Genomic DNA, 22,784 nt, shown 5'->3' on the forward strand with positions numbered 1-22,784 from the left:
CAAAAAAAAATTGGCAGATCATTCATCATTGCACCCCGTGTTCAACCAGCTGAGGCTTGATCACTAACAAAATGAACCAACTGTAGAGGAGGAAACAGTGGGATGGAGGGCAGGTTATACGCCAACAGATAATGTTTGTTAATTTAATTAGCTGCCATTGAGTATTTGGCAGCAACCACATGGAGGACATTCCTCCAAACTCAGATTTAGGGGTTATATGGTACATTCTAGACAACCGTATTGGTGTAAATGGCAATTTAACAAAAATATGAAAGGAGGAACTGCACAAAGGGCATTCCTTGAAATCCCCAACAAAAAAAAACCTTAGCCAGTATAATTACAGAATTTAATAGATGCCTTCACCAACCTGAAATCAAGATCATTCAAGTGAAACATTATATTGGTCTAAGTTTTTATTAATTTTATATGTTGGTTACAAGATGACCTGGCCAATAATAAGCTGGTAATAACTGTATGATTAGAAGCATGTTTAATACAAAATTTGCAGAAAAATTCCAGAAGAACAAATCCAAATTAACCTTCACTTCTTTCTGCCAGGTTCCTTCACAGCCCAAGGCATTTTTGACCTAAACTTATTCCTAATGTAAATAGAGATTCTTAAGTGTATGATATAAACAAATTCTGACAGATTCCATTCAGCTCAGTAATTTTTCTGACTGCTTCAGGGGTACACATAGTAAGGCTGCAAGATATCAGCATCAATTTGTCTTTTCCTTTGGTACAGTGCTGGTTGCTGTGGAAACAGTCTATCTTGTGAGACACGCCACTTGTCTTTGACTAAAGGTCAGAACTGGAAAAAAAAAATGGGTCATCATCACCTACTTATTGCCCTTTCCATTTTCATCACTACTAAATCTAACTTGAAATCCAAAATGAATTAAACCTAGTATACATTTGCAACAGTGCTTTGTTCTATGTGATTAATCTTAATTTCAGAATCTGCTGCCAATGAATGACAAATGGTGAAATTATCCAACGAGAAAATCTGTAAAATAAAATTGAATGACAGCTACAGAAATTTACATCAAGATATCTGTTTTTCTCAACATACTGTGCAAATTTCAGAATTTTGCTCTTATTACACAAAAATGTGTATGAAGCAATATTGCAACAGCTGTGATTTTTTTTTGGACAATGCAAGCAGCTTAAAAATGAAATTTCTTTGAAATCCAGTATAATTTTTTGACAAATTTCAGAAATGATTATGAGAATCATTTTTTTAATCCAATTGTTTTAATAGTTGGATTTAAGCTACAACAGGAATATAGGAATGCACTGTGGCACCACCATCTAAAATGAGATCAGCCTAGTATTTTTTTTAAATTATAAATGTTGGAAATCTGAATTAACTTTTATTTCCATCTCATCCACTCAGCAATTCATGTCTTTTTTAAAAGAAATGTCATTTAAATTTTAATCACATTGTGCAACATAATTCAAGTAAACTATGTTTTGATTTTTTAAATACTGCTGATTAGAATGAATATTGAAACTGATAATCATTATAAACTTCCTTGCGATATCTTTATTAGTCACGTACATCGAAACACACAGTGAAATGCATCTTTTTGCGTAGAATGTTCTGGGGGCAGCCCGCAAGTGTCGCCACACTTCCGGCGCCAAGAGAGCATGCACTCAACTTCCTAATCCGTACGTCTTTGGAATGTAGGAGAAAACCCACAGACACAGGGAGAACGTACAAACTCCTTACAGATAGTGGCCAGAATTGAACACAGGTTGCTGGCGCTGTAATAGTATTACGCTAACCGCTACATATTCACTATAATGTACAAACTGTTTTCTTCAGTAACAGTCATTTAACTTGAATGTTTTACATTACCTCTGAATTTCAGTCTATTCCACCACAATGGAGAGGCTCAAAATATAAAGTATAATTTGAATCAAGATAAAATATTTCAACCCTGCTTTTCATTGGGCTACCTTCAGTCCTTCTCTACAATCATTCTACATCTTCCCTGGCAATAACATCACACTAATCTTGCTTCATCTTCCACAGTGAAAATTATTTTTTATACGGATTTGGTATTATTGCTTATTATTATGCCTTAAATTAAGCAATTTCTTTTGATTAGATTTAATACACAACTTCCTCAGGAGGCTAAAGAAATTTGGCACGTCCCCTTTGACTCTCACCAATTTTTAATTGATGTACCATAGAAAGCATCCTATCCACATTCTGTTATTGCTTTCCCTTGTACTACCTCAAAGAAATGATGTGATGAAATTATCTATATGGGTGGCATGCAAAACACAGTTTTTCACTGTACCTTGGTAGATGTGACAATAATAAACCAATTTACCAATTTATATTGAAATGCTTGAAATAATGTCATGATGCAATTACAATCGCCAGATCAATTCCAGAAAAAAAATACATGCAAACAGGAACTTCAGTTTCCTATTAGTTCTCCATCAAATCCACACATATATTTGGATAAACATTTACCTTTCTTCTTTATCCAGAGCTTTCTTATCTGAAATACTCTTCTTTGGAGGTACAGGAGGTGCAACCTTCCTACAGATCTCCTCAATGCTGAACTTGTTCTGCCGACTCCGTGCTGCTGTCTTTTTTAAAATTCTTTCCACTGCTGTTGTCCCATCACCGTGGATTTGTTGCATTGGGTCCAACCTAGACGTAGACTCTGAATTTTCTAACCAGCATGGATAGTAGGAGTTTTGTTTTCCTGAGAGTTTATGATGGATTTTAATTAGGAGAGAGAGCATACTTTCTCTGACTTCCAAAATGGTTGTGGTGAATTGTGGAGTTGAATTAGGTGCAGTCCACTTTGATGTCTTTGGTCTAACATCTGCAGTGTGAATAGTGCTGCTGCTGTTACGATTTATAATTTCCTGAAATTTTCGTCTACGTTCTGCAACTAAACTGAAGACCTGAGCTGTATTTGAACTCTAGAGGAAAAAACAAATTAAATTCAGATAACAACATAAAAATTAAGAGCAGGAGTACCCCATCTGACTCTTTGAGCCTGCTCCACCATTCATCAGGAACATGGCTAATCTTACCTCCACTTTCATGCATTACCCCCTTTTCCCTAGATTACCTTAATTTCCAGAAATCTATTAACCTCTGCTTTGAATGGATTCAGTGCCTGAACTCAACCACAGCCCAAGTAGTTCAAAATAACTGTTTTCTTGCCAGCAATGCCCACATAAAGATAATTGATACTTTTCAACAATAAAACCGTGAATGCCCATAAATATTGAAACACATGGCAATGAGGTAGATTGTTAACTCATGGCCGAGGAGCAAAGCAGTTACGTTAATCTACTATTGGTTATGGATACAAATAATTTCAGATCTTTTGGAATGTATGGAAATGGAAAATCAGATAACCAACTCTCAACACAAATGTTACACCCAAAGAGCAAGCTGAAGACCTTCATTATTCTTTCTGATGAGAAAACCATGCAAATGCACTTGATCACCTAAGAAAAGCAATGTTAACACAACTTAGCAAAGTACATTTAACATTAGGCTTCAAGTTGGAGTTAAGATTTTTTAAAAAAACCAACAGACCCCATAATGTTTACAGTGGGGTTAAAGGAAATTAACCGAATTATACATAACTACATACAAGTACTTTGACACACTGGTTATTCAAAGTCGAGAGAAAAGTTGAAGTACAATGAAGTACCTCTCTGTTGAGAGCAGTGGCCCTTCTTGACCCCTGTCACATAGAGAGAGAGATATGACAAAGTTCAGGTAAAGAATAGCTAACTTCACAGCATGATATTTTTATTAACAGAAAGATAAACACCCATGCAAGGTCCAAGGTAATCTGTTTTCTACATCTTATTCATCAAGCCTAAAAATCGACATACATCATGTATTAACAAATATTGGTATAGGCTTTTGCATTTAAAAAAAAATTGGCAATTGCATGATAATGAACTCTACTATTAAAAGGGACTCCAAATGTGATAACAAAAGAACACTAGAAATTCTTGAGTACTTTCCCCAGAACAAAACTGATTTGAAAATATTTTCTCTAGCCTCTCAAATGCAATCTGGATTTAAACAAATGCAATTATTGATTTCTCAGCTTCAATCTACTTTTAAATATAAATTCTTCCCCATACACACAATGTATACACTTCAACTATTTTTATTATTTATTCATTTTTTTAAGAATGTGCACATCACTGGCAAAACACCATTTATTTCCCATCCTTTCATGCCCTTGAGAAGAATGTGATAAGCCATCTTCTTGAATGGCTTCAGTCTTTACGGTGAAGGCACCCAATAATGACAAAACTGCAATACATTTCCAATTCAGGACAGTGTGTGAGAACACGTAGTTGGTGGCATTCTAGTGTATCTGCTGCTCTTCTCTTTTTTGGTGGTAGAGGCTGCAGGTTTGGAAACAAATTACCTCAATATGTTTTGCAAATTGTACATGCCATAGCCACCACACACCAGTAGTGGAAGGAATGTATGTTTTGGGTGGCCAGTGCTATGGCAATCAGTCTGCTGTTTTGTCCCAGCTGGTGTTGTGCTTCTTAAGCAATGTTGGAGCTGCACTCATCTAGACAAGTGAAGAAATATTCCATCACATCTCTGATTTGTGCCTTGTGGACAGTAGAAAAACTACCCAACCTCTGAACTTTTCTTGCAGCCACAAAATGTGTGTGGCTCGTTTATTACGGACTAGGTTACTATTGGTGAATGTCCCTTTAAGATAGAGCATTGTGTGTGTGTGTGTGTGTGTGCGCGCGCGCGCGCATCTGCGCACGCGGGGCATGGTTACGACAACAGAAGATAAAGGACGTAATGATGTTTTTGAAGCAGTCAGTCAGAGTCAGAGGACAGGGGAGAGAGCGAGAGAGAGAGCGAGAGAGAGACCAGCCTGCTAGTCCTTATCGATGGATGAGGACCAATAACTGTGCCTGTCATTACAATCCACGTATGGATTTTTGGAGTAATCTGGTGGAGCCCACTTTGTCATTAACCTGTAGAGGGAAACAGGTATTTGTGTGGATGACCACATCCCGGGTGCCTTTTGGGGTGGCAGATACTTCGGAACAAAGCAGTGGAGTTCACTTTGTTGTTGACCTGTAGAAGGAAACAAGTATTTGTGTGGACGGCGATGATTCGAGAGCCTTTCGGGGTGAGAAAGATGCGGTGGAGTGGTCACTGCTGAGTAAACACTGAGGTGCTGTTTGGGTTCCAAAGTGGAACATTTGGATTTTGTAATTACTCTCTATTTTCTCTCTACATCTACATTTTGTCTTCAGTCAACAGTGGTTGTGGAAGAAGCCTTTGCTCACGTTTTACCTTATGGCTTGCTGAACTGAACTTTGAGAACTATTCCTGGACTTGGAGTTTGGGAATGTGCCACACCGAGTTTAGTTTTTGGGGTTAATGTTTAAGATCTAAAGTTTTTACTTTTATTTTTCTTATTATCATAAGTAACTATTAATAAAATAGTTTTAAACACTTATACATGACTCGGTGTGTTTCTTTCGTTGCTGGTTAAATCGAGTTTCTCGTCAGTGGTGACTCCTCAGGATTTAGAGGCAAGAAGATTTGGTGACAATAATGCCACTGAATGCCAAGTGATTAAACACTCTCTTGTCAGTGATGGTCATTACCTGGCACTTTTATGGTACAAACATTAAATGACACATCAATCCAAGTTTCCAGGTGGTCTTGCTGTATTCAGGCATGGCCTGCTTTATTTGCTGAAGAGTTGTGAATGGAAATAAACAATGTACAATCATCAGGCAAGCATGGGTCATTGATGAAGCAAGTTAAGGTAGTTTAGGTTGGGACATTGCTGAAGGAACTCCTGGGGGCAATGTCCTGAAAACAGGAAGATTGACCTCCAATAACCACAACCATTTAAATTGTGCAAAGTATGACTCCAATCAGTGGGATGTTTTCCCCTTAATGCCCAATGACTGCAATTTTATTTAACCACCTTGATGTCACTCCAGATCATATGCTGCCTTGATGACAAAGGCCCATCACTCTCACATCAACTCTGGATTTCAATTCTGGTATTGGTTGGGATGAGGTCTGGAGCAGGACAGTCCTGTTGAAACCCAAAACGGACATCAGTTGATAACATTGTTGATTTCATCACTTGTTGCGAGTAGAGTGACTGGACAATAAATAGCCAGAATGGATTCATCCTTTTTGGGCCAGAACATAAATGAGCAAATGTTTCACAGTTTTGGATTAATGTCACTGTTAAAATGGAACTAGAGCAGCTTGTCTGAAGGCAGGGCTAGTTTTGGGGTATAGCTTTGCACTATAACTGGGATGTTTTCTGGTCCCTTTGCCAAATGCTGTGTTCTCAGCCATTTCTTGTTATTATGTGATAGCAGAGATCTTAGGATGAAGAAGATCATCCACTTGGCACATCGAGCTGAATACAGCTGCAAAATCTTTAGCCTTGGATTTAGTACTCGTATGCTGATCCCCATTAACATCAAGGATGAAGATAATCTTGGATTCTCCTCCTACCAATTACCTCTAACTGCACATCAGCATTCACAACTACATGTGGTAGGACCACTGAGTTTTGATCTGAGCCACTAGCTAAGGAAGAAATCACTTAGACCAGTCTGTTCATTACTGTTTAGTACATAATCTAAACAGACTTTTCCATCACTCATGGCTCACGACTTCAGGGTGAATTCCAATTGCCTATATCCTAGCAGAAAGTGTAAATTGGGAGGTGCTAAAGGATTTAACCAGTCAGGATCTACAAGAAATATAAGCAAGCTTAAGCATAAACAAAACAGAAAAAGATAGCATGGCTAAAAAACAATCAGGGAGGATAGTAGGGGAACAAAACACACAAAGTATCCTCAATAAAACAAGGAAACTGGGAGAAACCAGACACTACTAAGATTACTGAGATAATGGCTCCAGAAAAATCAGGACAGGGAATTGATCATTGTAAATTACAACATTTTTAGAAAAGATGCAGAGAAGTATGATAGGTGAACAGTACTTATTATGAATAACATATTGACTATTAAATAAAAGAACCAAACTACAAAGAAAACAAAAATAGGAATCTGTGATCTAGATATAAGATAATAAAGAATCAAACCCACTGTAAGCATATTCCACAGATTACCCAACAGTGGAAGAGAGGTGGTGGCTAGACAAGCACATTAGAAAGGAAAAAGGCTATACTGATGTACTTAGACGAGGAAAGATGGGAGCAGACTTGAAATGAGCATAAACACCAGCATGTACTGCTTGGACCAAATGGCCTGCTTCTGGAGCAATCTTCAAAGATAATCCTGTTTTAATCTTCATTTCCTCTCTCACATCCAAACCTCACAGTAATTTCCTTCTTCAGCTTATTCCTCATATACAATTAGAGTCGTAAAGTCATACAGCACAGAAACATGCCCTTTGGCCCAAATGGTCCATGCCAACCAAGATGCCCATCTAAGTTAGTCTTAGTTGCCTGCATTTGACCCATATCCCTCTAAACCTTTCCCATCCATGTACTTGGTCTAAGTGCCTTTTAAACATTAATGCACCTGCCTCAACCACTTCCTCTGGCAGCTCATTCCATATACGAACCAACCTCTGGGTGAAAAAGTTGCCCATGAAATTCTTATTAAATCTCTTCCCTCTCACCTTAAACCTACGTCTCTGGTTCTTGATTCCCCAACCCTGGGAAAAAGACTGTGTGCATTCACCTGACCCAAGCCCCTCATGATTTTATTACACCTCCATAAGATCATCCCTCATTCTCCTACACTCCAATGACTAAAGTCCTGGCCTTCTCAACCTTGCTCTATAATTCAGTCCCTTGAGTACTGGCAACATCCTCGCAAATTATTTCTGCAGTCTTTCCAGCTTAATGACATCTTTCCAACAGCAGGGTGACCAAAACTGAACACAATATTCCAAATGCAGCCTCACCATTGTCTTGTACAACTGTGACATAACGTCCCAATTTCTATACTCCGTGCCCTAGCGTGCCAAAAGCCTTTTTCACCAACTTGTCTATCTGTGACCCCACTTTCAGGGAACCATGTACTTGTACATCTAGGTCCCTCTGTTCTACAAAAACTCCCCAGGGCCCTACCATTCCCTGAGGAAGCCCTACATTGATACGTCTTCCCAAAATGTAACACATCACACTTATCTGAATTAAACTCCAGTGGGCCATTCCTCAGCCCACTTACCTAGCTGATCAAAATCCCGCTGTAATTCTTGATAACCATTTTCACTGTCTACAACACCACCTATTTAATTGTCATCTGCAAACTGACTAACCATTCTCATCCAAATCATTGACATAGATGACAAATAACAATGGACCTAGCACCGACCCGAGGCATCAATTTGCCTGCTGATTTCCTCTTACCTGCCTAATCCTCTTTTCATCTTTATAAAACCCTGCATCAAAACAATTGTTCACCCCCTCTCATTTAACTACCTGCTTTCCCACTTTTTGGTCAGTCTTCCACTATTCCTTCATCAACATATTCCACAATCATTTTGCACTTCAGTGTCTTCATCAGATTACCAGATTCCAGTTTCCCAACCTCAATACTCCCCAGTAACTAACTTTATCTCAAATCAGCAAGCTGCATTATAAGAGGCGGCAAATTGGGTAGGATGTTTACTGGTTTGGTGTTCATACAGTGTTAGTCCTCACAATCTCCAGTCAGATTTTCCAGTGATCCAGTGCCACCATGGATTGTTAGAACAAACAAACAACTATTCTCCACCAAAACACATCTGCTCCAGCTTCTTCCATAGGAGTATTCCATTGTCACTTCATCATGTCATATGTGAAGAACTTTGAGGGAATGGGATTGAGGGGATTGTTCTGAAAAGGTACCATAGATTTGATGGGCTGAATGGTCTCTTTTTATATTGTAATGGAAATATGAGATGTTTGCTTAGAACCCTGAAACCATCCATGCATCTCATCTTTCTAACTCTGTCAACTGAACCCCCTCTGTCAACACATTATCTTCTATCCCTAAACCTCTTTTCTCTATGGAGCTCACAGCCTGCTTTGATGATAAATGTCCAGCCTGGATCCAGGCTCTCTCTTCATTAGTATGAACAGCAAAGATACTGTACAAAGCTGTAAGCTGTGCAATTTTACAGATATGGAGGTACAATGTCTGTGAGATCATCATAAAAGATAATCAATAAAATAAAAAGATGCTCCTAGCAGATCAACAATGACAAACGTTTATATTTTGTGTAAAATGACACCTCAGAGAATTTTATAAGATGATGCAAAATAGCAAGTAGATCATAATTATAAATGTAAACAGCAGTCCAGTTTTTAAGAGAAAGAAAGATCAGAATGTTGGCTTTTGATCTCCAGCCAACCTCATAATTCTGCCTCTGGCATTCACTCCAACAGAAATAATCATCCTTCCAATTTCTCATATCCTACATTCATTCCCCAACCCCACCTTCTCTTTATCCTCCACAATTACCTTGCAGATTCCAACCCACCCAAAATATTTCAAAAGGTTGCAGATGCAGGAATCTGGAGCAGAAAACAAGCTGCCGGAGGAACTCAGCGAGTTAAGCAACATCTATGGAGGCAAAGGTATGGTCAAGACCCTGCATCAGGAATCCAAACATTCCTCTCCCTGATTCCACCTGCCCAGCGCCACTCCATAAGGCTCTCCTTGAACTCACTCACACATCCCATCTTCCAAGGATCCTCTCCAGCCCCACCCACATCCTAACAATTCTCTCTCCCCAATCAGCTTCCAAACTATTTTCACTCTGAACTCCAAGCTTCCTCTCTCTGACTACCAAACCCTGGTGATCTAGTCTCTGACAGCCTATCCCACCCACCCCTCAATAATATTCCCCGACCCTTATCCACACTTTTCAAAACCCCAACTCACTCTCTTGACAATCTCCTCAATGGGAGGAGATCGCAGAAGAAGGGCCAAATCTATCACGCCTAATACTTGGGCCTCCTAATAGAACACCCAAGCCTCCTCTTTAGCATGCCAAGCCAAGAAATTGTGCAAACTAAATTTGGCCCAAAGTTCATAATAGAGGTGGTCCATATTTGGATCATTCACCATGTGAAATCCTTTCAGCTGTTAAGGCCCAAAAGCTCTCGAAATTCTTTGTTAAGCTCTCCATCTCCCTCTTCAAGACGGTCTTTAGGTGACTTGCTCTTCAAATGATTCAGTGCTAAATTATGTTTGATGAAGCTCTAGTGAATTGCCTTAGATACATTACTACTTTAAGAATGCTACCTACCACAAGTTGCCACTATACCTAAAAAAAAAGGATCATATACTAATGAAGTTACATCCACATCCTAGATACAAGAATTAAGGACATCATTATCACATTTACAGAAACAAAAAGATTGTTGTTGAAGATCAATTCTAATTACCAACTTAATTTTGTCATATCTTATTCAAAAAATAAACAAGCTGGTCAAAAGCCTCTATCAAATTTTACTCAGAGTCATATAGGCCCCTCACTGCACGTCCATGCTGACTGTCAAATAGCCATCTACACCAATCCTACACTAACTCCATTTGAGTCTCCCCACATTCTACTACTCACTTAAATTCTAGGGACAATTTTCAGAGGTCAATTAACCTACCAGCCTGCATGTCTTGGAGGAAATCCAGAAAGCACCAGAGGTCAGGATCGAACCCGAGTCACTGAAGCTGCAAGGCAGCAACTCTACTAGCTGCACCACTGTGACCCCTATTAGAGGGCTGATGTAACAGATTTACAGTTTCAAATTGGATGCAAAAGCACTCAGTGACTTTAAGGAAATTAGAAATATGGAATCAATGTTTTGTGTGAATACAAAGAATGGACTTTCAACTTGAGGACATAACTGAGACTGCTGGATTTATTTGTCATTCTAATCTTTTGATCATCAATTATTAGTTCCATACAAGAATACATGATGCATTGATCACTATTGAACCATTACTATATTTTTTAGTGTATAAATGGTGTTCCTTTGACTATTATGCTCTGATGTACAGTACAACAGATAAGACATACACAACCAAGGCCTGTCATTTTCTGTCTCCAGCAGATCATTCAATGTAAGTTATCACCTTGAAAAAGGAACAAGATGCTGAATAATTGAAGTGTCATTTTACATAAAGCTGAAACGCCTAGAAGGTAACTTGTGAGTATAAATTACACACAAAGGAAATTTATTTTATAGGCTATGCATTATAATGCACAGAACATGCAAATAACGTAAACTGTAAAGGATAACACTTGCAAAAGTATTTTTTATTTGAAAATACATAATCAACGCCTCTCAACTTGTATAAACTAACCTGTACACAAGTGGCATCTGAACTTGTGCTTGCAGGTGGCTCCCGGGTCACTTCAGGTGCAGTCTCCGGAACCCTGACTCGCACATGGTTAATGATATGATGCAGATTCGTTGCTATGTTGGTTCCATGAAACCAACTATCAGAACATCGCTCTTCACCAAACATTTCCTATGAGGAGAGTTAATTGTGTAATCAGCTAAATTTTCTCAGAAAAGACAAATAAACATGAATGAGAATTGCAATGTTATGATACAGTCGAAATAAATTGAACGGGATCATTTTGGATTTGCACGAACAAAAATAACGAGGGGGAAAAATGGCCAGATTTTAGTTCCAATACAACAAAACAGTCACTTTTACTATGTGATGATGACACAAAGTAACAAAGACTTTGGGATTTCTGTACATGTTCTGATTCGCTGATACTCAGAGGTTGATCACAGAATCTTACAGAAAAGGAGGAAGCAAGCAACCCTCATGACTGTGCCAACCTTTTGTTAAAGCTACATAACTAATTAGTCCCACTTCCTTGTTTTTTCTTCATAACCTCCAATTTCCTCCACATCACCTTTTCAAGCATTTATTCAATTCTTCTTTGAAAGTTACAGCATTTTTGAAACTACTTCCATAATGCTGGCAGTGCATTCCAGATCATAGTAGTTCTCTAATTAAAAATTGTTTTCTTCATGACAGCTTTGTACCTTAGGTCAATCAAGGCAAGCAGAAACACTATTCTGCAGTCAATGTCTTTCATATTTCTAATCTATGTTCTCTGATTACTGACCATTGTGTACTCAGAACATCTATGACATTGAACACCATCAACTACCACAATTGAATCACCTCCTAGCCTCTCTGTTTCAAGAACAAGTCAGGAAGTTTAACATAACTGAAGTCTCTCATCTCTAGTTCCAGTTAAAACATTCTTCTGCATATTTAGAAGGGCTAAAATATGGTAAAAGCATACTCCAATTTTGAAAATAGTCCTCCTGCTGAGTCTGTCTTCCCCACCCTATGGGTTTTATACAACTTTCTCCTTTGTCCTTTAAGCCCCTAAAATACCAACAATATTTAAAAAAAACAAAAGTCCACTTATCTTGCCCAGCCACCTTGTAAGATTTTTAATACACACCTCATAATGGGAAATCCAAGGTCAACATTTCACTGCCATTGATTTGAAGTCAACCAACAAATAGAATTTAAATAGGTAGTGAATGCATGAAACAAAATCAAGTTTCTATAAACCTACAAAAATGTAAGTAATCAATCTGAATGAAAATCCACCAACAATTAAAAATAAAAGAATCAAATCACCAAACAGTGAAACATTTTCATATCATTATGTATATTCCAAAAAAATTAATTTAATTTCAAACTTCATTTAAACTGACCCATTTGCCAGATCTTGATGTGCACTAGTGAAATGGGATCCAATAATTATCAAATTTAATGATACCACAATAAAACTGATCTGTTGGAATGTTATTATTAGCCATATTTGTCACTTTATAGAATACTGAACAATAAAAAATGAATAAACACAGCTTAGAAAAAGGCTCGAAAAATGGTTCCCTAATCAATTTGCTTTAACTCTTCTTCAGCAATTCACATTTCACATTCCAATTTAATAATTTTGCAGGGAAATAAATGAACTACTCTAGCCAAAAGAGCAAAAGCGTCCACAGACACAAATTTCACTCCCCTGGAATAGTTATCCAAACCATTCTCAGGGAGGTGGGGGGGCAGGGGGGGGGAGAAGGGGGGAAGTGGAGGAGTTTTTCTTTATGCACTATAAGAAGCAGAAGTTCAGTGCATACCAGAAGCTTCAGCCTGAGGCTCAATCAAAATTAGGTCTCAAAAAGCAAGCAAGCTACCACTGTGAATCAAGAATCCAGAGCTACCATGTCCATCCAACATTTAGATTCAACTTAGAGCTGCTGTGCTACTGGTGAATCTTGTAGCTGATACAGGGAAATGCGGGCAAGCCTTTGCTGGCAATGGCCCAGAGTCATGCCTATGGAGCCAGGAGGAGCACTCATTCTTGTTCCCCCCAGCTACAGAGAAGAGTAAAAAAAATACAGCATCTTGAAAGACCATTGTTTAGGTTACTGTAGATACATACTGCCGTTAATTTTACTGCACATTTTTTTGCAGGATCATGAAATAGGATTAGAACCATTACCTGCATTTAATTATTCTAACACTGATCTCAGTTACAGTCAGGAACACAAAAAGTGTTAATTAGTGCAGCAAAATATCTTCTGCTATGGCACCTGCCTATTGCTGCACCACTAGGCTTCTTCTGGAACCCCAAAAGGCAGTGTGAACTTAGAGATTTCCTTGTTCTCAAAGTATGCGTCTCTGTGTGTCAGTGTGTGTGCGTTCTTTCATTTTATTTTTTTTTAAGTGTTCCAACCTTTTTTCCCCTGAATGTTTCTGAATAGTAAAGACTTTCACAAGCATTCAATTTCAGAGCTTGCTTTGACAAATGCTAAGGTTGGGGGTAAGGCTTCATCAGGTATCAGAACTTTTCTCTAAGAGGAGAGAAACATTTACACAGAATGAACCCCAGCACTGCATTACAACGCACTAATTTGGTGGAAATCAGCCTCCCAGTGGAAAATTACACACAAGGTCTAACTGTAAGAAAACACTAATGGTCCAAGGGCAGGTGGCCATTATCTCAAGAGTCAGCAGAAGATTAGCCTCCATGTCAGCACTACTACTACCCAGCAAAACCTGCAGTATACTGCATCCGCATATTATTAATTACAAAATAAATACTTCCACTAATTCCAAATGTGGCGAACAATGAGCATCAGGACATCAGGTATATCCCACCAAATGTAATGGTTCTGAAGTCACTTTATAAGGATGGAAGAGGTAGATTGAGGCCAGCGAGAAGGGCACCATCAATTGTACCACTCTGTCTTGAAATTAATAAATGTTCTAACTGCACCCAGGCAGATGAATAGATAGTATTATTTTACACTTAGGATTTCACAATGAGGCGGCTTTGCAAAATCAGGAGGTAAACCACTCATTGCTCAATACCCTGCTTCTGACCTCCCCCTGTAGCTGCATTGTTACTGAAGTTCATTATCACTGTGGATAAAAAACAGCTAGCTGTTGGACATGATCACTACTTAAGATCTGTGTGGCACAAATGTTACTCATCAGCTTAAGCCTTGACCTTGTCCAGGTCTAGGATGTGCTGTTGCATTATTGGATGAGTCAAGAATGAATCTGTACACATTTCCCCTCGACTACATTAGACTAGCTGCAAGTCTATGTTTCTTAATCTCAAAGCTGCATGATATACAAAAGTGCAACTGATAATTAGCTGTTCCATGTACTTTCCCCTGCACTTCCCTGAAATGCCTTACAATGATATTACAAGATTGAAGTTGCTACATAAAATCTACCTACATTAGTTAGATTTTTAGTTTATATGGAATCTATGAGTATGGAAATCAGGCAGCAAAGCAGAGTTGAATGATCAGATCAGCCGTGATCTTAATGAATGACGGAACAAGCACGAGGGGCTGAAGGGCCTGCTCACACTACTGTTCTTTATGTTTTTATAAAATTTGCCACTGTACCCAAGGTATTTTCAGATAAAACTCTAACTGTCATTCTATTTTAAGAGGAATGCATGGTAGCAGTCCAACAGTGTGAGAACACTGAAATAGCATTGTAGATCACTATTCTTTCTAACCACTGCACATTTTTATGCCTGAATTTTTTTTTGTACAGAACAAACTTGGGTTTAAAAAAGAGCTGCTGAATTTTCTAATGGACAATTTCCCATTTCTGTTGGCTGAAGGGATTTGTACATTTGACTCAGAACACCTGCTCAGTTGCCTGAGGACATCAAAGGTAATCAACTATAAAACAAGCAGTTATGCCACCTGTCCAAGTACCCCAAGGCAAAGAGATTCATAGCCACTCTTCTTAACTCTGAGAGTTAACACCAGAGTATAGTTTATTTAATTTTTGGTTACTCAGAGGATAAAGTCCCCTTCATGCTCAAAAGATACAACAAAAACTGAAATTTTAAAAGATGAAATGAGCTATATTTGCCATGTCAAAAAAGAGCTTTTAGTTTATTAAATCGATGAAGATTCTAATAACCTAAAATTGGATACTTTTAACCTCAGATTACTAATCAATGCAGGTCTATTTTTAATTTTGATATATTCTATTTCTAAATCACCAATTAGTCAGCAATAAATGTTTACTAATTGCTTTGGCCTGCAAATCATTTGGCTGCATTGTAAGGCCCACAATTTTAATAAAACTTTGTTGCTTAACTCAGTGCTGAGCTGAACCCTACAGGCAGATTATTACAAGAAAAAAAAGTGTTCCTCAGAATACATGGAGAGCATTTCACAGATAACCTACAGATTCCAGATTATAGTAGATATGCACACTTATAAGAAACTGCTGATATAGAAAGTTTGTAACAATACTAATAAATTAACAATTTCAAGCTTAGACAGCAGCTCATCACAGCTTTATGCAGGTGGGGTGGATTTTCTAGGAATGCAACCCCCCCCCCCCCCCCCCCCAATACAGCAGGAGTCATCTGTATAGTGCAATTGGATAAAAATTTATGACTATGCATGACACAAGAGGCATTGTAATGGAAAATAATTTGTCAGGACTAGATTCATACAAGCAATCCTCCAAATCACTAAATCCCTAATTTTAGCTGAGGAAAGTTACTGAAAGAGACCAGGCATTTCTTCAGAAAAGGAGTTGAAAAGAAAAAGGGAAGTCTCTTTGGTGATTTACGCATCTTCAATCAACATTTGCTATAGCCATTAGCTGCATTCTTGCAAGCTGCCTGGATATCTTTTGTAACACAAGGAGATGCTGAGTTAAGAAAATTTAATTCTAAAACTAGAAGTCTCTTAAGACAAAAATTAAACAGCTAAGCTTTCACAAACTGGAGTGTTATTGGAGCTACTTAACAAAACATCAGTTTTACTCAAGGCATCTCCTCTGTATGATAAGGTAGGTTGATCCACTACTCTTTTCCTCTAAGTCATACTTAGTAGATTTATACATTTCAGCATCAGAACCAAAAAAACCATTGTCTCCAAATGTTAGACTATACATGATCAAAAGCTCAGAATTTCAAACGTACATAGAGCAAACAAATTATGTTCCACATTCAGGTTTAATACTCTAAAATGCTTGGTAATGCACATAGGCTTTTCTGAAGTTTTTGTTCAGGGATTTCACCCACCTCCTCCTCAACTGTTTCTTCTGGTAAGTTGTCAAGGCCCAGTTCAATCAAGTTTAATACCATACACAGTATATGTTCAGACATGTTCTGGTGATCCATTGATATCTATAAAAGTAAACCACAATCCAAAAACCAACATTTACTCCTTTTCAATGTTTAATTCATTGAATAGATTCAAACAATAAAATATCAGCAGGATTGGTGAAGATTTCTCCATTTTATAAAAGATTATAGACTACTTTGGCTATTCCATACAGCACTGAGAAATATTATTCCATTTAACTTACCAGATGCAGACAAGAAATTTTAAAAAAAATTGAGATTTAAAGCAGGGTGATGAACGCCAATTTACAATAAAGCTTCAAGCAGCTAAAAATAGAGACTCCAAAGCCACTAAATATAAATAGTCACCAAAGCATTTATCGACCCAAAACAAGGACTTGAATTTATTTACATAACTGTGACAAACCAATCTGCCTTTTGTAATATTTGAAGTCTAACAAAATTCAACTATAATTTCTTATGATTGTCATTGCCTGGCAACATTGATCAGAGGTGGAACATGTTCTCAGGATGGGACCAGAGGACAAGATGCATTAACATCAACATGTAACTTATAAAGTACAGGGGCTCCCCAGGTTATAAATGACCTGACTTAACGGAAATCCGACTTTACACAAATTTGCCCATACATTTTCAGCGTTTTTCAGGCTAATAATAGTAATATTCTTCATGGTATTCATTAATAACTCAATACTTAATAACTCAATAATAGTCTATTATTTTAATTGTGGGTAGTGTTAGGGTGATTATTCAATGAAATGAAAGCATTATAGCAAGTATAAAGAGCAATACGATATGGATTACTATAGAAAACAGGTGTTTCTGACAAAGAGAAATCGGCTTACGGACAATTTTCAGGACTGGAACCCTTACATAACCTGGGGACCACCTGCAGTTCACCAGTTACAGTATGGCCTCATGAAGTTCAACCTTAATTTTATGCTGAGTTATAAATCGATATTACACTTGCATGTCTATTATTTACCTTGTAAAGAAGAGTAAACAGCACAATGTGCAAAGTTTTACAGTGCAATATTCGCATTAGACCTTTGTAGCTGGGATTTAAACGTGCTCTCTCCCGATATGGTGGCCATGGATTACCATTAAATTTTCCAGTCTGCTTTAAGCTGTCAAGAGTATACAATGATAACATATAATATTTAAAAAGGCAAAATATACATAAATCAGTAGAAATCACAGCTAAGCAAGGAAGAAAATAAAAGTGTATTTTATTTTGTTTCTAATTATTGCAAGAAAAAAATGGAAATAATTAACAAAGTAGCACATATCTATTAGAAATGTGAAAAGATATCAACTACAGAACACGGTTTCCACCTGCCTTGAATGGCTCAAATGTGCCTTGGGGAATAACTGTTGAACTTAGAATTAAATTGTTCTAGTGTAAAATCTGTGCAATGTTTTGTCAAAATGACTGGCTATATATATCAAAAATCTCAACAGCTTGATTCAGCATTGGTAAAATATTACAAAAAAACCTTCAATGATATTTGCTGGCAAAAATTCTCATCATTACCCTTTAGACAACATTCAACTCTTTTGCAGCTCCATTTCGAGGCTAAATGAACTTAGGGACTCTGTTTTTAAAAAGGATAGACTATTTCAGCTTTAAGGCAAAATAAATCCAAAGGAATTACCAAGTAAACGGCCTAATTCTGCTCTTATTGTCTGAATATGACTGCCATCTTTTAATATGCATTTAATTCTCTAGAAATATTTAAAAGGGGCTATACCAATTGTCACATCACAAAAGCAAACGCTGCTGAAAAGAGAAAAAAATTAATTTTCAGTGGAATGCCTTCATTTGCAACTGGGTGAAATTCATCAGAATGCAGTGGTTAACTGAACTAATCATAACTAATTGTTTTATATGCCAAAAGTCATGCAACTAAATCCACATGACTTGGCCTCAATTCCCTGATAATCAGATTCTCTAGGGAATAATCAGTCATGAGCATGATAAAGAAGCTGCATCTGCTAATACGCTAACGGTTCAGTAGGTCCATTTGCCAATCAGCTTCTTTATGTAACTAGCTTTTGATTCACCTTGCTCTAAGTGATAAAAGGAATTGAATTTCAACATTGCACCTATTCTTTAAGCATAAATCTGGCACTTCTATGGCAAATTTAGCAGTGTGATGACCCATTTTTGATTTGAGATTTTCTTCCTTTGTTGTAAAATGGATATAAGTCAGTTGTTTCTTTTGAAAATGCAACATGAAGTGGAGCAGAGACAACAAGACAAATGGAACTACTCAAGTTACAAGAAACAGTGCAGGCTGAAACTGCACTTACATTATGAAGACAGGCAAGAACCAGATTTCCTCCTTCACAGGATCAATGTAATAATAAACTCCAATTATCTTGGAAGGCAGTAATCAAGTACACAACTAAGAATCACAGTACAGCACTAAGACACAATTGTACAGTATGTCACAAGATTACCATCACCCCAATATACAATGCATTGACCTCACTTCAGTATTGTGCATACAAGGTCAATAAGCGTTCTCATTGTTTCTGCATATATGGCAATTCAGATGGCCTGAGGTATATTGTTTGCAAAGCAACAAAAAAATTGATCATCTTCATTATATAATCTGACAAATAGAGCATGCAATATACTTTGTAGGAATTGCTACATTTCCACTTCAACAGAATCTAAGTAGCTTATCATGTGTCCCCATAAAACAATGCCCTCTATATAAGATATTTTCAAAAATGCAAATTGCCTTTGACCAAATGGAAATCCATGCAGGTCCATGTCCAGTATCCTGGCAATACTCAGGATGCAGTCACCTTACACAGGTCTTCATTATTCTCTCTTCTCCACCCAGAACATCAGGTTAAAGTCTGACTGATCGGGGACAAGAACTCACATGAACACCTGTCTACGTTAGGTACCCAGACACAGAAGCATTGCACAGGTACCATAAGAGCTGCCTCCAAACCGGGGTTGTCAAAGCAAACAAAAAGAAAACTGCTACAGATGTTGTAAATCTGAAAAAAACAGAAGATGCACGAGGGTGGTTCATCGATCTGAGGCATTAGCACAGTTTCTCTCTTTGTGCATGCTACACATTTCCCATATTTACTGTTTTTGGTTCATATTTCCAGCATCTGCAGTTTTTTCTTGCTTCTCAATCCTTGCCAATTCTAACGTACCTGTTTTTTCCTCTCTCTACAGATGCCACCTGACCTACTGGGCTTTCCCACATTACCCTTTTATCCCCAGATTTCCATCAATTGCTATGTTCTGTATCTCATGATTCCACAATTTCTTTCCCTGCACTTCCCTGTTCTCTATTTACCTCTCCAGACAGATTACCAACCAATACAAGCCATCTTCATCCTCTCTCAGTTGATGCCAATCTGTGTCATCCATTTTCTGTTTGTTTCTGTCCTATCACTGTTAGTAACTTTGTTCTCCCCACTAAACCACCATTGACTGCAGCTTAAAACATGCCAGTTTCCTATCTGCTCTGAAGTCATACTTCTTTAAATATCAAGCGAAAACTTCTCTGGTCTAACCACTAAGTTCAGTTGGAATCCCAGTAATTCCATAAGAACAGCATTCGATTTAACAGGTTCCAAGAACAGGATTAGTGGAAATATTGACAGCAGTGAGGATTCAATGGTTATGAAGAATCTATTTCACTTTGCCCACTGCTTTGATTTTTTCTTGATACAAACAGATTCTTGGAAGTACAACACAGAGTTAATTGCCCAAAAATTGAGGCGCAAGAGATTCTGCAGATCCTGGAATCTTGAGCAACACACATAAAAAGTGCTGGAGGAACTCAGCAGGTCAGGCAGCATCTATGGAGAGAAATAAACAGTCGACGTTTCAGGTCGACACCCTTCATCAGCACTGCTGAAGGGTCTCGACCTGAAACTTTGTTTATTTCTCTCCATAGGTGGTGCCTGACCTGCTGAGTTCCTCCAGTACCTTTTGTATGTGTTGCCCAAAAATTGGTTAGTTTTCATTCCACAGTATGCAGCACAGCAAAACAAGTTGGAAGTTCAGCTTTTTTCTTCTACTTTTTCCAGAATGTGAACAGCATACCCAATTTGTACTGATCACTACAATCAAACAGAAAAGCACAGCATGCAATGCAAGTTTATCACTGAAAAGCTACAAACGACGCTCACAGTTTTTACTATTTGCTTACTTAACTTCAAAGCCTGGTTGAGATCTACAGGTATATTCTGAGATACACTGGTTAGAGTGAAGTGCTTACTATTCCATCTTTAGTAATGTCATGTCAGCAGGAATAGTAATTTTGAGACAAAAATGCAAAATTACTTCATAATAGTGTGCACAACCTATTCTCCATCATATTACCAATATGCTTTATGGTAACATCTCTAAGTTCAAAGAAAAAAAACATAAAATTGTACATAAATTTTCTTAATAAACTTGCATTTCTAGTTTTGTGATGATATGTTCAATCAGAACCAAAATATTGCAAATACCATGTGTCATAATGATTTGTGCTGCCTCAATTTATTGAAACAGTTCCATACAATACTGAACATACAATTAAAAAGATACTTACAATCCCATGTATCTATCCATTGCAGACTGAACATCCCTGCGATATACTGTTCTTAGAATCACCATTATTGGGTCAAACTCAAGATTCCAGACATCAGCTGATTAAAGGACAGAAACATATTAATAGATATACCAAGTATTTTTGTAAAAAATGACTAAAATTTTCTATGAAAAAATTTATTAAACCTAAATGTGTGTTCTTTTGAAAGTATTTTTTTTAAATGGGGAGCACCAAGAAAGTACAAAAAACCAAATGCAACAGCAGTAGAGATAGGTGCAACATCACCATAACTTTTATTCTTCCTGGGAGCAAAGTAGAATCTAAGGAAACAATATTGGTATATCAGTATAGTCACTGACAGTTACCAATATCTCTGAACTTCATTGTACCAGGTGATATTATGGCCTTAGAAAGATTTCTGCCAGGAGAACTATAACAATGAAGCATCAACTACAATATTCTTGCAATAATAGGGAGCATCAATTACAACCATGTATTTCTCAAACGAACATGAAATAATCTATGTTAACCAAAAAGTATACTTTTCTGTTGAACTAATTGCTCCACATAAAAAGCTGTCCTACAAATTGGATAAAAATGTTTGAGCAAGTGCTTCCTTTTGATTGACCTCTCGATTAACATACTGTCAATAAACATAAAAAATGCCCAAATCAAAGACATCAGTGGGTAATGCAAAACAAAGGCAGATGCATAGCAACCTAGTCACTTGCATTCTAGAGAACAGATTTCATTCCATAAAATAATCAAATGTTTGCATAACCTCTTAAAAAAAATCAATATTTATCTAATGTCAATGAGCAAAGGATAATTAAAAACAAGTAATTTTTCAAAAACATTTAATTTATAGAACGTAAATAATCAGAATGTGAATCATTTAATGCAAAGCAAGAAAATGTTGTGAAACTCCCAAAATACTTCTAAAAATTCTCAATAGGACTAACAAATATTTAAAAAAACTAACTTTTTTTTAAAGAAAAAAACATCTGGAATTGGCATAGGTATTACTGGTACACTGCATTACTCAAGACTAAATATCTGTGGCAACTATTTTATTAATTTCTGAAACTAACTTCAAATATACATTAAATACAAATATAACCATTCTCCCATGCTTGCTAAACCTTTTAACTCTGTGCATCATGAAAGGAGGGATACAATTCCATACTTCCTCCCATTCATCAACTATGTGGTCATATATTTGATATCAATTTCTGCAATAATATTTTTCCTCCGTGAACTGGCCAATAATTGTACATCCAGCAAGATTGTTAAATAACAATCAGGTGCAAACATGAAAGCCATTTTAATTTTATAAGTATAGAGACAGTATTACACACCATGTCTGCACCAATCTTAATGCCAATCTAAACTAATTCCATCTGAGTGCACATGGTCTGTCTCCCTCTATTCCCTGCCTGTTCATGTGACTGTCGAAATGCCTCTTAAACATTGCTATTTTAATCTGTTTCTACCATCTCCTCTGGCAATGCATTCCAGGCACCCATCATTCTCTGCATAAAAAA

The 22,784-nt window shown here is 37.3% G+C and overlaps 1 protein-coding gene across 1 annotated transcript in view; it reads right to left on the reverse strand.

Annotated features, from left to right (window-relative positions):
• Positions 1–22,784, reverse strand: part of ubr3 (ubiquitin protein ligase E3 component n-recognin 3) — a 202,964-nt gene that overhangs the window by 111,466 nt on the left and 68,714 nt on the right. The window contains 5 exon segments of the mRNA XM_052029328.1: positions 2,489–2,949; positions 11,347–11,514; positions 16,601–16,705; positions 17,649–17,790; positions 21,241–21,337. Of these exon segments, the coding sequence (XP_051885288.1) occupies positions 2,489–2,949; positions 11,347–11,514; positions 16,601–16,705; positions 17,649–17,790; positions 21,241–21,337 (973 nt within the window).

The sequence above is a fragment of the Pristis pectinata genome, chromosome 1 (assembly GCF_009764475.1).
Source record: "Pristis pectinata isolate sPriPec2 chromosome 1, sPriPec2.1.pri, whole genome shotgun sequence".
In the NCBI taxonomy this organism is placed as follows: domain Eukaryota; kingdom Metazoa; phylum Chordata; class Chondrichthyes; order Rhinopristiformes; family Pristidae; genus Pristis; species Pristis pectinata.